The sequence below is a fragment of the Suricata suricatta genome, chromosome 11 (genome assembly GCF_006229205.1).
Source record: "Suricata suricatta isolate VVHF042 chromosome 11, meerkat_22Aug2017_6uvM2_HiC, whole genome shotgun sequence".
Classification (NCBI taxonomy): Eukaryota; Metazoa; Chordata; class Mammalia; order Carnivora; family Herpestidae; genus Suricata; species Suricata suricatta.
Genome location: NC_043710.1, coordinates 99,743,484 through 99,759,358, shown reverse-complemented (window position 1 = coordinate 99,759,358; position 15,875 = coordinate 99,743,484). Strand labels below are relative to the sequence as shown.

Below are 15,875 nucleotides of genomic sequence, written 5' to 3'. Positions count from 1 at the left end.
TGATCTCCAAACTGGCTTTCAATCAGATCTTACAATAAATATTTTAAGAAGACTGAAATCATATCAAGCAATTTTTCCAAACGTAACACTATAAAATCAATTTTTAAAATATTTTTTAAATGTTTTTATTTATTTTTGAGAAACAGAGAGAGTGCAAGCAGGGAGGGTCAGAAAGAGAGGGAGATATAGAATCTGAAGACAGGCTCCAGGCTCTGAGCTAGCTGTCACCACAGAGCCTGACGCGGGGCTTGAATCCATGAACCGTGAGATTGTGACCTGAGCTGAAGCCGGCTGAAGCCAGACGCTTAACCGACTGAGCCACCCAGGCACCCCATAAAATCAATTTAAAAAAAAAAACTGACAAAAACACAAGAGCACATGGACTAAACAACATGCTGCTAAACACCCAATGGGTAAGTGAGGAAATCAAAGAGGAAATAAAAATATACACGGAAACAATGAAAATGGAAACACAGTGATCCAAAATCTTTGGGATGTAGCAAAAGCAGTTCTAAGAGGGAAGTTTATAGCAATACCTCAAGAAACAGCAAAAATCTCAAATAAACAACCTAACTTTACACCTAACGGAACGAGAAAAAGAAGAACAAGCAAAGGCCAAAACTAGTGGAAGGAAGGAAATAAACACTGGAGAGGAAATAAGGAGAAGAGACGATGACAACAATAGCAGAAAAGATCAACAAAACCAAGGGCTGGTTCTTTGGGGGCGCCTGAGTGGCTCAGTCGGTTAAGCCTCTGGCTTCGGCTCAGGTCAGATCTCACGTTTGTGGGTTCGAGCCCCGCGTCAGGCTCTGTGCTGACAGCTAGCTCAGAGCCTAGAGCCTGCTTCCAGTTCTGTGTCTCCTCTCTCTGCCCCTCCTCCTCTCATGCTCTGTCTCTCTCTATATCAAAAATAAGCATTAAAAAAAATTTAAAAAAAACAAAAACCAAGGGCTGGTTCTTTGAAAAGATCAACAAAAGTGATAAACTTTTAACCAGATTCATCAAGAAAAGAAAAAAAAAAAGACAGAGGACTCAAAATCAGAATGAAGGAGGAGAAATAGCAACTGATACCACAAAAATACAAAGAATAAGACTATGAAAAATTATATGCCAACAACCTGGATAACCAAGAACAGATGGATAAATTTCTAGACACTAGATAAATTCCGAAACCAAATCAGGAAGAAACAGAAAATTTGAAAAGCTTACTAGTATGGAAACTGAATTGGTAATCAAAAAACTCCCAACAAACAGATGTCCACAACCAGATGGCTTCACAGGGGAATTCTACCAGATATTTAAAGAAGAGATAACATTTATTCTTCTCAAACTACTCCAAAAATTACAAGAGAAAGGAAAACCTCCAAATTTCTTCCCTGATATCAAACCCAAACAGACACAAAAAAGATAATTACACACCAATTTCCCAGATGAACAGAGAAACTACCCAACAAAATAATACCAAACTAAATTCAACAACACACCAAAAAGACCATTAGCTGCAATCTAGGGGATTTATTTCAGGGATGCAGTGATGGTTCAATATTCACAAACAAGTCAATGTGATATATAATATGAGTAAGAGAAAAAATAAAAACTATATGATCCCCTCAATAGATGCAAAAAAACTTTTAACAAAATACCACATCCTTCACGATAAACACTCTAAACAAAGAAGGTCTGGGGGAACAAACCTCAATATGATAAAGGCTATATCTGAAAACCCTGCAGCTAACATTATACTCAATTGTGAAAAACGGAAACCATTTCCTCTAAGATCAGCCACAAATAAAAGGTGTCCACTCTTACCATTTTTACTCAACACAGTACTGGAAGCCCTAACTGTAGCAACCAGATATGAAGTAAAAGGCATCTTAGTTGGTAAAGAAGAAGTATTTGCACTATTTGCAGATGACATGATAGCACACACAGAAAACCCTAAAACTCCATCAAAAGACCATTAGAACTCACAAATGAATTCAGTATACTGTTGCAGGATACAAAATTAATACAGAGAAATCAGTTGCAATTTCTTATACATACTAATAACAAAGTAGCAGAAAGAGAAACTAAGAAAACAACGCCACTTACAATTACACCAAAAAGAATAAAATACCTAGGCGTAAATTTAACCATGGAGGTGAAAGACCTGTACTCTGAAAATAGAAGATATAAGAAATTGAAAATGACACAGAAAATGGAAATATATGTCATGCTCTCATATTGGAAGAATTAATATTGTCAAAATGTCCATACTGCTCGAAGCAATCTACAGATTCAAGGCAATCGCAATCAAAATACCAACAATACCAGTTCTGTATTTTTCACAGAACTGGAACAAATAATCTTATAAAGTTTGTATGGGGCCAGAAAAGACTCAATAACCAAAACAGTCTTGAAAATGAACAAAACCAGATGTATCACAATCACAGTAATCAAAACAGTATGGTACTGGCATAAAAAAAAAAAAATACACGACCAATGCAACAGAACAGAGAGGCCAGAAACTTACATGGTCAATTAGTCTATGACACAGGAGGCAAGAATATACAATGAGAAACAAATAATGTCTTCAATAAAATAGTGTTGGGATAACTGGACAGCTCCACGCTAAAGAATAAAACTGGACCACTAACACCATACACAAAAATAAATTCAAAATGGATGAAAAGTCTAAACGTGAGACCTGAAGCCATAAAATTCCTAAAAGAAAACATAGACAGTATTCTCTTGGACACTGACCTTAGCAACAGTTTTCTGTGTATCAATTCAGGTAAAGAAAACTAAAGCAAAAATAAACTACTGGGAGAACACCAAAATTAACAGGTTTTCCACACCAAAGAAAACCATCAACAAAAATGAAAGGCAACCTACTGAATGGAAAACTATAACTGCAAGTGCTACATCTGATAAGGAATTAGCATCCAATATAGAGAGAGAACTTCTATAATTTAACACACAAACAACAATTTGATTAAATGAGCAGAGTACATAGGCATTTTTCCAAAGAACACATCCAGATGGCCAACCCACAGACGAAAAGATGCTCAGAGTCACTCATCGTGAGGGAAATGCAAACCAAAACCACAATGAGCTGTTACCTCACACCTGTCAGAATGGCCAGTATCCAGATCAGAAGTAACAAATATTAGCAAAGATGTGGAGAAAAGGAACCCTGTGGTGCTGGTGGGAAAATAAAATGGTGCAGCCACTGTGGAAAACAGTAGAAGGTTCTTCCAAAAATTAAAAATAGGAATCCCTTATAATCCAATAATTTCACTACTGGGTACTTACTCAAAGAAACAAAAACACGACTTTGAAAGATATATGCAGCCTTATGCATTACTTACAATCTCCAAGTGATGGAAGTAACCTAAGAGTCCAGGGACAAATGAATGGATAAAGAATATCTGGTGGATGAGTGGGCAGACAGGTGCAACGGAGTGTTATTCAGCCACAAAAAAGAATGAGATCTTGACCTCTGCAACAACATGGATGGGCCTAGACAGTATTATGCTAAGTGAAATAAATCAAAGAAACACAAATACCACATGATTTCACTTCAAGTGACCAAACAAAAAATCAGACTCTTAAATACAGACAAGTGGTGACTAGCAGAAGGGAGGTGGGTGGAGGAATGGATCAAAGAGAGAATGAAGATTAAGAGGTACAAGCTTCCATCTATAAAGTCAGTCACAGGGATGAAATACAGCACAGGGAATATACTCAACAATACTGTAACAATGTTTTATGGGGACTACATTTACCATGATAAGCACTAGGTGATGTCTATAATTGTCAAATCATTGCTATATACCTGAAACTAATAATATAACATTGTATGTTAACTATACTTGAATGTTTAAAAATTTCTTTTTTAAAGTTTATTACTTATTTTGAGGGAGACAGACACCACATGAGTGGGGGTGCGGCAGAGACGGGGCGAGAGAGAATGCCAAACAGGCTCCACACTGTCAGCACAGAGCCTGACTGCTGGGCTCAAAATCACGAACTGTGAGATCAGGACCGGAGCCGAAATCAAGAGTCAGACACTTAAGCCTTGAGCGACTGAGGCACCCCTCAATTAAAAATTTAATAAAAAAAAGAAGCCATTTATATTCAGTAAATTTTGGTTTTCCCATAAAAATAGTACAAGTAAGTTGAACCAAAAGAAATTACCATTACTGGACCAAGTCTAACCTATAATAAGGTAATTTCAATTAATTCACACAGTTGTTTCAGTAAACCAGCAGATGCTGTCTTAGATCGCACATGGTAAAGTAGAATATGGCCTATTTACAAGAAGTATATGATACTAGCGAGTATGCGTTGTTAAAATTACCACTTCTCTCACTCCTTCCTGGGCTTTCGAGTATACATTTTCAAAAGCTGTTTGCTGAAGCGTCAAAGGAAGGGCTTTCAATAATGTGGCAGAACCTCCGTGTTTCACATCCTGGAATAATCTTAAAAAAAAAAAAAAAAGTAAACAGTGAAATAATTTACCTGACACACAACATTCCAAAGTGTACTAACGGACACAAATAAATCACTCTGTGAGACACACTGACGCACTGCGTCATCTTTAAAAAAAACTTCTGAAATCTGAGCCCATTTAAACAGGCTGCAATGCACAGCATAATACCATATACTCCATTTTCCCCCAGAACTGAAAGTCTCAAAAGACCTTTGAGCTTATTGCCCAAACATAAATGGTCCTAAACTCAACCCAACTCAGAAAGAAAAATTATTCCCCAAACTCCAATTAGAAGAAGCCTCAGACTCCTGTCCATTTGCTCTAATTTTTAAAAAGTGACCTTACACATCAAAGTGGACAGTTTTATGTCCTGATGATCTTATTTAATTTTTTTACGTAATGGAGAAGAGCTGCCAGTGCTTTCTGCATAATATCCCATCATATGGAAGGATAATTCTTTCATCAATTTTGTCCTTTATGCTTTCTTAGTAACCAAAGCTTTTATGTTTTTTTGGTGTTCCTCTGATTCCTCCAGTTTCCCTAACATCTCTTAAAATAGCCCAACATTAAGTATCAAACAAGTAAATAACCAAAAAAATCCCAACAAATGTTATGTTCATGCCACTCCTGAATTTATACATTGTTTAAATCTTACAAAGGTTTTGCAAAGCCGTCACTGCACTGCTTTATTACACTTAACTTAGGGTTCTCTATCACCCCAGATCTCTAACTTGGGTGTGTATTTCCTATCTTGTAAGGACTTGAGGTAAAGCTCACATTCCCGTGCAACCCTTACAAAGTAAGTCCTGAACGGAATCCCATACACAAGGAATTAGACACAATTCGGATCTGTGAAAATACACAGATCAATCACAATCAGCACATTCAAACTCTGCACACATTAGGTCACGCAACACGGAAGTGTGTGTGACTGTCGGGGAAATTTCTGTGCAGCGATCTTTAATTATTGGTCATTTACACTTGAACAGTAAAGTTACTCAAATGATTTCAGTGTTGAGGATTTTAAAGCATAATGTAACTTCCTTTTTCAAACATTCATTTATGTTATAAATTATTGAACACCTACCACTTACAAATTATTATCTTTGGTGCTGAGTTACATAGCAACCAACAAAACAGGAAAAAAGCTAACGCCTTGCAGCAGCTTATATTTTAGGCTGATGTGTTAGAATACAACATTTCAAGTGTTAAAAAACGCTCAACAACCTGGTAAGGATGCAGTCCTAACAAATTACTGTTGCTCCGTCAAGTTCTCAAACACGAACCAGGTCCACATGACAGAATCACTCCAGTGCCTGACTGTACATTCACTCGAATAGATATAATTGTAATTAGCACAAGATGAAATGTGCCAGTCTTCACTTTACAAGCTCATATGAAATCACAGAGACATCCAAACACTCAATTCCTTCTGGAAGTGGTAGGAGACACATCTAATTCAACTCGGCTACTCACCAGCTGTATGGCACGGAGCAAGTTACATTCTCTCACTGAGCCACACTCTTCACTTACAAAATGAAGAAGATAATAGTATCTCAGGGATAGAACTGTCAGAACTATGAGAACACATAAATGCCAAGCCGACAGCACATGCCGAGTAAATGTCAGCTACTCTGTCTCACAACCAGGGACCCATGGCTGTGCCACACAGGCCAGTGCTCTCCGCAGCATTCTAGACACTTCATGACTACGGGCCCATTACCTATTGATGGACTCTGCAGCCAGCATGCTAACTTGATGATGATTATCAGCAAGAAAATGTGGAAACACTTTGTTCACAGGAAACTCTTCGCCCATTGCATTAAGAATAGCCCATTTTGAGTACGGATCAGCCTATGGGAAAAGAGCTCGTGTTAAATATAAAAGACTAAGATGAAAAACTACCCATTAAAAAACAGAAACAAAGTCTACCTTGAAAATTTCAATAGAGACGTTACTAGTGACTGACAAGGAATAACTCACCTCAAGCAAAGTTTTAAGGCATTTTACCAGCGCCATTCTTACAGAGAATGTACATTTCCCCTCCTTCGCTAAGTGCCTGCAATAAAGTAAGTGTTTCAAAGTCAAATAATTATTCCACTAAAAGCTCAGTCCAAAAAAAAAAAATCACTGAGTATCATACTAATTCTAAGTTTCTTCCAAAATTTCTTTCCGTACTAAATTTAATTCTCATTATGTGGCATATCCCAATATTCTCAGCCTCTAAAAAAACTCCAAGGAAAATAAGTTAGTTTGAAAAGGAGTTCATTTTAATGTACATAGTTTGTTTTCCATGCTCATGCCTCATCTGGGGGCTATCACACTTCAGCTAACCATGTGATCTATAAATTTGCTTTAAAAGGAAAACATCTGCAAGGTTTTGTTTTTATATGAAATATTTCAAAACCATACTCTATACTGATTCAGAAGTCCTTATCAATCAAGTAAGAGGAGGGCCCTAAATTACATATACGTGCTCCTCTCTAAGTTCCATAAAATTTGCCTCGTGTCACGTCACACTGTGACTACACACATACACTGGTGACAAGGCCCAAGTGTTCACTGTTTTCAAGCAATCAAGGAAGGAAACAGAAATCACATACTGCTATTGTTTAAAGATATATATACTCACATTCAAGGATTAGATAGATCACTGACACAGAAAGGCAAAATTAGCAAGTGTGTCCAGGGCAGCAAAAGAAAGTTAAGAACTCCACAAAATACTCTGCACCTACCAAAATGCTCCAATCACTGTGAGAAACTGCCCTTGCGCATCCCTTGTGTTTTCAGCGTCCATACTGCCTTGACACAGGTTCGTCACTATGTGAACGACGTGGTTTAAAATGGTTTTACAAACATCCTGGTCGCGGCGATACAAAGAACACACATTGCTGTAGTGGAAAAAGTTTAACTTTATAAGTATAGCAGAACACACCAGTTAGTATATAAATTTAAAACGAACGTAACACATGGTTTTAATTTCTTACGATAGTGGCTTTAGGAGTTCAACAACCTCTTCCATTGGCAAAGGATGTTCTTCTCCAGGAAGTTCCTTTAAAAGCACTAGATACTAAGATAGTTGAGAAGGGAAAAACATTTTTTTTCTATAGCTCATTTGCTTAAATAAGTATACATATGTAACCATAAATCCATACAATAATGCACACATGCACACACACACGCATAAAACCAGTGAACCTGTAAAAGAGGTCATATAGTAAAAACAAACTGAAGTCAAAAAGAGCTGGACTCAAATCCTAGCACTACAACCTATTACTTGCGTTCTTAAAAAACATGCCTCGTTGGGGGCATCTGGGTAGCTCAGTTGGTTGAGCATCTGACTTTGGCTCAGGTCAGGATCTCAATGGTTCGTGAGTTTGGGCCCCATATTGGGCTCTGGGCTGACAGCTCAGAGCCTGGAGCCTGCTTCGGATTCTGTCTCCCTCTCTCTCTGCTCCTACCCCACTCACGCTCTGATTCTCTCCCTCAAAAATAAATAAACATTAAAAAAAATTTTTGTAAATGCCTTCTCATCGGAGCCTTGTAGTCTCACCTGTAAAATGTGGACAGGGCACTTACATGGCCAGAGTACTGATGATTAAAGGAAATGAATAAATATGCTCAGCATGTATTGCAGGAATTCAATCAATAAATAGGTGTAATCACTGTTGGGGTTAAGAGCCTGCGCAAGAATCTGAAATTATTATGTTCCTACCCTCCAAAAATAATGCTCAGGGAAAGGACTTCAATGATTAAAAACTGTTCTATGAAATTTTGGACGGCAGACATAGCCATGGGCAGGCAAAAGTCAAATACGCTGGTTTACCTTCCTAAAGGCGGCCTTGCAGGGTTCTCTATGACCCTGGAGATACCAAGGACCACTCAGCAACTACCAGGTATAATAATGGTAGTTGTAACTAGGCAGTTGGTTTCTGAGAGCTGCCAAATAATTTTCTAGCTGCAGTAAGACATGCAAAGACATTTTTTCCTATCATCCATGTGTAGAAAAATGTTTCTTCCTCCTTCTCAGTTACTAAAAAGAAGATTAAATTGGACCATTTTAAATATTAGCTTTGAGAGTCAGGTGTGTGATGTTACGGAGTATCTTGATCTGATGTTCAGCACCAAAGCCTCAAGAAAAGCTTAGAGCTGTGCTCATTGGTCAGGGCTGGACACCTGACTAGAGTGAGACCAGGGTCAAAACCAGGGGATCGCACAGGGCTCAACCAAGCACATTTGCTGGGGTCACAGGATCAACCGGCTTATTCATTACAGCTGAACAGGACAAGGATTCTACCAGGGACTCAAACCTCATGACTGTAAGAGGATCTAATTAGGGAATCCTCCCTCTGCCATGTTTCCCCAGGCTGAGGAAACACAGGCATGTTTGCCAATCTTTGGGACCAGGGACATGACCATGGACTCCCCCAGCAGACCTGCTGAACATTCACTAGTGCTGGGAAGAAGATGACTTACATGGTCAGGAGCTAAGTCACAGATAAGATAGTGAGTAAACAAGTGAACATATGGGAGTTAAGTGGGAAGCCAGGTTTCCTAATGTTGGAAAAGGTAGCTAGAAATGTGGACAGAGAAAAAAACAAATCCTATGATGCTGGACTGGAACTGAAGATACTTACCAGTGGGTGGACAGGTTGGTGGGGGTAGGGCAGGAGAGGGATCCCTTTCTTAATATTCTCAAAAAAAAAAAACAAAAAACCACCCAAATCTAAATTTAATTATTAGGAAATATGAGACAAACCCAAAGTGTGAGCTTCTATAGAACAAGGGGCTATATTTCCCTTCTTCTGATGCTTTTAGACTAAAGCCAACAGAAAAAGGGAATAATACAGACCAGAGCAGAAATAAATAATATAGAAACAAACAAACAAAAATTCCCAGAAAAGATCAATCAAACTAGGTGCTGGCTCTTTGAAAGAATTAATAAAACAGATAAACCCCTAGCTACACTTATCAAAAAGAAAAAAGAAAGGACCCAAATAAATAAAATCACAAATGAAAGAGATCCCAATCAACACCATAGAAATACAACCAACTATAAGAGAGTATTATAAAAAATTATATGCAACAAGTTAGGCAATCTAGAAGAAATACGTAAACTCCTAGAAACATATAAACTACCAAAACTGAAACAGAAGGAAACAGAAATTTGAACAGGCCATAACCGGCAAAGAAATTGAATCAGAAATTAAAAATCTCCCAACAAACAAAAGTTCAGGGTCACATGGTTTCCTAGATAGCTTCTACCAAACATTTAAAAAAACAATTAATACATTTTCTTCTCAAAGTGTACCAAAAAGTAGAAATGGGAGGAAACTTCCAAACTCTTCTATAAGGCCAGCATTACCTTGATTCCAAAACCAAAGACTCCACTAAAAAAAAGAATTACAAGCCAATATCCCTGATGAACATGGAAACAAAAATTCTCAATAAAATACTAGCAAATCAAATCCAACAGTACATTAAAAGAATCATTCACCACCATCGTAGGATTTATTCCTGGGCTGCAAGGATGAGTCAGTATTTGCAAATCAGTCAATGCGATACATCACATTAATAAAAGAAAGGATAAAAACCATATGAACCTTTCAATAGATGCAAAAAAAAGTATTTGACAAAGTACAACATTCATTCTTGACATGAACCCTCAACAAAGTAGGAAGAGAGGAGCACATGTCAACATTCATAAAGGCCATATGTGAAAGTCTCATAGCTAATATCTCCCTCAATGGGAAAAACTGAGTGCTCTTCCTCAATGGTCAGGACCAAGAAAGGGATGGCCTCTCTCACCACTGCTATTTAACATAAGACTGAAAGTCTGAGTCTCAGCAATCAGACAATAAGAAAAAAAAGGTATCCAAACAGGCAAAGAAGCCAAACGTTCATGATGCACAGACAACATGATACTCCATGTAGAAAATCTGAAAGACTCCACCAAAAAATTGCTAGAACTGATACACAAATTCAGTGAAATTGCAGGATACAAAATTAATGTAGCTATCTGTTGAACTTCTATACACCAATAATGGAGTGGTAGAAAGAGAAATCAAGGAATTAATCCCATTTACAATTATACCAAAAGCCATAAGATACCTAGGAATAAACCCACGAAATAGGTAAAAGATCTATAGTCTGAAAACTATAAAACACCAATGAAAGAAATTGAAGATGACCCAATGAAATAGAAAAACATTCCATGCTCATGGATCAAAAGAACAAATATTGTTAAAATGTCAGTTTATCCAATGCAATCTACATATTTAATGCAATCCCTATCAAAATACAATCAGCATTGTTCACAGAGCTAAAACAAACAATCCTATTTTGGTATGGAATCATCAAAGACCCCAAATGGCCAAAGCAATCTTGAAAAAGAAAAACAAGAGTCATCACAATTTCAGATTTCAAGCAATACTACAAAGCACTTTCTACAATAGCCGAATCATGGAAAGAGCCTAAATGTCCATCACCTGATGAGTGGATCAAGAAGATGTGGTATATATGTACAATGGAGTACTACATGGCAATGAGAAAGAATGAAATCTGGCCATTTGTAGGAAAGTAGATGGACCTCGAGGGTGTCATGCTAAGCGAAATAAGTCAGGCAGAGAAGGACAGATAACATATGTTTGCACTCATAGGTCTAACAGGAGACCAGGAGAAATCTAATGGAGGACCAGGGGGAGGGGAAGAGGGAAAGAGAGTTGGGGAGAGGGACACAAAACCTGAGAGACTATAGAGTACTGAAAACGAACCGAGGGGTTGAAGGGGGAAGGAGGGGGAAAAGGTGGTGGTGATGGAGGAGGGCACTTGTGGGGAAGAGCACTGGGTGTTGTATGGAAACCAATTTGACAATAAATTATTTTTTTTTTAAATCACAATGAGATATCATCTAATACCTGTCAGAATGGCTAAAATGAACAACAGAGGAAACAACAAGTATTGGCTAGCAAAAAGGAGAAAGCTGCACCCTTTTACACTGCTGGTGGGGATGCAAACTGGTGTAGACACTCTGGAAAACAGTATGGAGGTTTCTCAAAAAATTAGAAATACAACTACCCTATGACCTAGTGATTGCACTATTAGGTATTTACCTGAAGGATATAAAAATATGGATTGGAGGGGCGCCTGGGTGGCTCAGTTGGTTGAGTGTCTTGTCTGACTCTTGATTTTGGCTCAGCTCATAATCTTATGATTCATGGTGTGGAACCCTACACTGGGCTCTGCACTGAGAGTGTGGAGCCTGCTCAGGATTCTCTCTTTCTCTCTTTCTCTGCCCCTCCTCCCCTCTCCCTCTCTTTTCCTCCTCATCTCTCTCAAAATAATAAACATGAAAAAAAATACTGATTTGAAGGGACACATGTAGGGGGAGGGGGAAGAGGGGCAAAGTATAAAATAGACTCAACCAAAAAGAAACTGAGGGTTGCTGGAAGGGAGGTGGGTAGGGGGACGGGCTAGATGGCTGGTGGGTACTGGGAGGGCACCTGTTGTGATGAGCACTGGGTGGTGTATGGAAGTGAAAAAAAGAAAAGGACAAGTGGCTATACTCATCGAAAATATGAACTTCCTAAGGGAAGACTAAGGAGCATTCCAGATTGAACAGGACTGAAAATGCATGACAGTTCGAGGTCAGGATACAGTATTACTTATTATTAGGCAGATGTGGTAAAACGTTAACTGTGGAAGTGTCTGAAGGCAGTATGGGAGTTCCTGTAGTGTCATGACTTTACTGTCATTTTGAAATTACATCTAAAAATATCTAAAGCATGTAAATAAGGTCAAAGGAAGACTGAGAATTCAACTACAAGGTTATATATTATTTTACATTGGAGTCTGTTTCTTGGCCTACTTTAAAGTAATTTATGATATTATAACTAAAAATAATAAATCTAGCCAAAGTCCATCCAAGGTTTAATGTTTCAGTATCCACTTAAAATTTTTTCACAGTTCATAAAAAGAAAAAGTCTATTTTGTAACTAGCATTAGATTTTTTTGTATTTTTATAACCAGCATTTTTGTAACTAGCATTTTTTTATAACTGGCAGCAGATTCGTTCCTCAAGGAAGCAGTCTGAAGCCATCAAAGGTATCATAAACTTATTACGTTTATCCAGCAACATCAGACGGAACTGAAAGTACGTCACCTTCCTTGAACTCACCATGTGTAGATGGAGGGATTTAGCAGGGTCTAGCATGCTACAGTCAATTAACATTAACAACTTCCTCCGAATATCAGCCGCTCTGAACGACACAGTATTGGTCTGAGCAGTGGTTACGCACACACACAGGAACCTGAGCATGTCAAGGAAAAGTAGGTCTTGCTTTGACAGATGTTCTTCAGCTAAAGGATTCATGGCACCTGAAAATAAAAGACACTTATTAAAACTAAGAGCTGGTACAACAAACAAACAAACAAACAAACAAAAACTAAGAGATGGACACAACCAACACATATATTGAACACTAACTCAAACATTTTCCAGTCTACAAAAAAAAAAAGAGAGAAACAGATGAAAGTCTATGGAAAGCAAAATTATGGTGCAACTAATTAACACTAAAATCTTCAAAATGCTTCATGAAAAGTTACCCCAGAGTTCTGTCATCAAGAAAAAAATCTATGGGGAAATCCATAAGGACAACACTCACTGGGGAACACTGCTAATTATAGCAAAAGAGAGAGGAACCCAAATTTCTGATAATTAGAATGGTCAAGTGAATTATGGTACATAAGTTAACTGGGATATTATAAAGCCAGGAAAAAGGATAATTATCGGGGTGCCTGGACGGTTCAGTCAGATAAGCGTAGGTCTGGCTCAGGTCATGATCTCACGGTTTTTGGGTTCAAGCCCCGGGTCGGGCTCTGTGCGGACAGTTCAGAGCCTGGAGCCTGCCTCGGATTGTGTCTCCCTCTCTTTTTGCTCCTCCCCTGATCACTCGCTTGCTGACTCTCTCACTCTCTCTCAAAAATAAACATAAAAAAATTAAAAAGAAAAAGTATAATTATCAATACAGCTTAATGAAAAAAAATGCTTACAGTTGTTAAAAGGAGATGAAGAAGGCATAAAAAAAAAACCTGAATGCTGACACTGATTCCAAGAATAGAAAAAGGTTAAAAGTCATAGTCCCAGGGGTGTTTCACTTCCTGCTTTCTGTTTTCCAAATAATCTATTTTAAATTCCTCCCATGAAGAATCACACAGGTAACTCATAAATTCAACTCACAATCAGAGAAATGTAAAGTACACAGAAGAGAACCAATCCCAACAGACCATATGAGCGAAAATTAAAATGAGCATAAAATTGGCCTTTCCTAATGCCAATCAATACAAAGAGGAAAAGAAATCCCAAGCAGTAACGACGTGTGTACCGATAGTGCTCTGGCCCTCTCCAGACGCGTTAGCATCGCTAACAGTATCGGCAGGGTTATCGCTGAACAGGTTCATGGATGACTGGTCCTCCTCCTCCATCACACTTGGGTCAGCATCATCTTCCAGGGGTTCTACTTCTCCACAGTCAAACGGCTTTCTGGTAAAGGATGCCTTCAAAGAAGAAAAACAAAGATGCTCAAACTGGCTTCTTCTAGAAGCATGTGTTAGTTAAAATTCACCTAATCAAACAATTCAAAATTTAGGGGTATGAACGCTGCAGTATTATTTCTACTGAATGTATAACAATAAGAAATTAATAAACTGTAATATGTATATACAACAATAATATGTAAACTTTAAAAATAATTTCTTACATTGAGCCTTATAATACCCAAATCCGATGAGCATATGGGGAAGGACATAAATTTGTATGACTGTTTTCGAGGAAAGGGACAATATCCACCAAAAAACAAAACTCGTTGGGATGCCTGGGTGACTCAGCTGGTTAAGTGTCCGACTTCAGCTTGGGTCATGATCTCATGAACCCCCTATTCGTGGGTTCGAGCCCTGCATCGAGCTCTGTGCTAACAGCTCAGAGCCTGGAGCCTGCTTCACATTCTATGTCTCTCTCTCTCTGTCTCTTTGCCCTTCTCCTACTTGCAATCTCTCTCAAATATAAATAAAAGATTAAAAAAAAAGTAAAATTCGCATTCCTTTTAAACAAGCGATACTACTGCTGGAATTTATCCTACACTCGTTATATGCACATGTACAAGTAGGCAAAAATATAAGAATCTTTACCACAAAACTCTTTGTAACAACAACAAAAAAATAGAAAGCACAGCTAACAGTAAGGCCAGATGGGCTCAAAATACATACATACCATTCCCATGTAATGAGGTACAATTCTGCTTTAAAAAAAATGTAAACAGCAGCATGTAGCAAAATAGAAAAATGGCCAAGATTTATTACTGAGTGAAAATAAACAAATTACAAAATACTTTTCATTCAACATATACTTGAGCATCTACTGTGCATGCCAGGCACCAGTCTAGACAAAAGAATGCGTGTAGCAAAAGCCCATTTGTATGGAAGAAAAGTAAATACCAGGATGAGAAAGTGTTGCTTGTTTAACACACTTTTTGTTTTTATTTTTAATGATAGACGATTATTTTGAATTCTGGTACAGGGTTACACAGACACAAGTGTAAGCCTGGATGCTTAGTTTATGATCATTCGATCTATTACTGAAAAGCTGAAAAGAATCAGTATGTACTGATAAGAAGAAGCAAAGAATACATTCCCCTTCAAAACCAAATAAGTTCAACTTCCACATTTTAAAATATCTATGGTGCCAGGTAGTGTGAGATGTGCCCCTACTAAAGAGGGATATCAATGAAAAAAAACCTTAGAATCCATGAAACAGAATGGTAAAACACGCATACTTACTAAACTTCTACAAATATCGGCAATATCATTCATGAGCTTTGATGTCAACAATCTCAGGAAAAATCCAGATGCAATCTTTCTGGGACTGGGCTGTAATGAAGACAAACAAAAACATAAGCAAACAAAAAAATAAGTTACTCTTGGCAAATACTGTTTTCTCTATCTTAAATGAAATAAAGATTTTCTTCTACATTGGAAATTCTCTATCCTAAGAAGCAAGGATGATCAGTTTATTATTAGGGCCAAGATATAAACTGCATCCAAAACACTAACCTCTTTTCTTATACTAATAACTATAGCACATTTAAGTATAGTGTGTATAATCATTCAAGTAAAATATCAACTATTGACCCTAAACATAAGTAGTAACTGTAAGTTAGAATTTATTCTTCCATTTCTCTCCTTTGCTATTTACAGAAGAACACAGAAAAAGACATTACATTTTTTTAGTTAAAAAAAACAATGAAAACACATTACAAACTCAAAAATATGTGCTGGTAATATGGTTATATAGCCGTGTAGTTATTATTAACTTTCAAGAAATGTGTTTTCCAACGATGTCCAGGGC

At 37.7% G+C, this 15,875-nt stretch overlaps 1 protein-coding gene across 1 annotated transcript in view; it reads right to left on the bottom strand.

Annotated features, from left to right (window-relative positions):
• ATM (ATM serine/threonine kinase) overlaps positions 1–15,875 on the bottom strand; it is a 114,457-nt gene that overhangs the window by 68,216 nt on the left and 30,366 nt on the right. Inside the window, 8 exon segments of the mRNA XM_029915683.1 lie at positions 4,343–4,463; positions 6,198–6,328; positions 6,458–6,533; positions 7,210–7,365; positions 7,462–7,544; positions 12,651–12,850; positions 13,858–14,029; positions 15,308–15,466. Of these exon segments, the coding sequence (XP_029771543.1) occupies positions 4,343–4,463; positions 6,198–6,328; positions 6,458–6,533; positions 7,210–7,365; positions 7,462–7,544; positions 12,651–12,850; positions 13,858–14,029; positions 15,308–15,466 (1,098 nt within the window).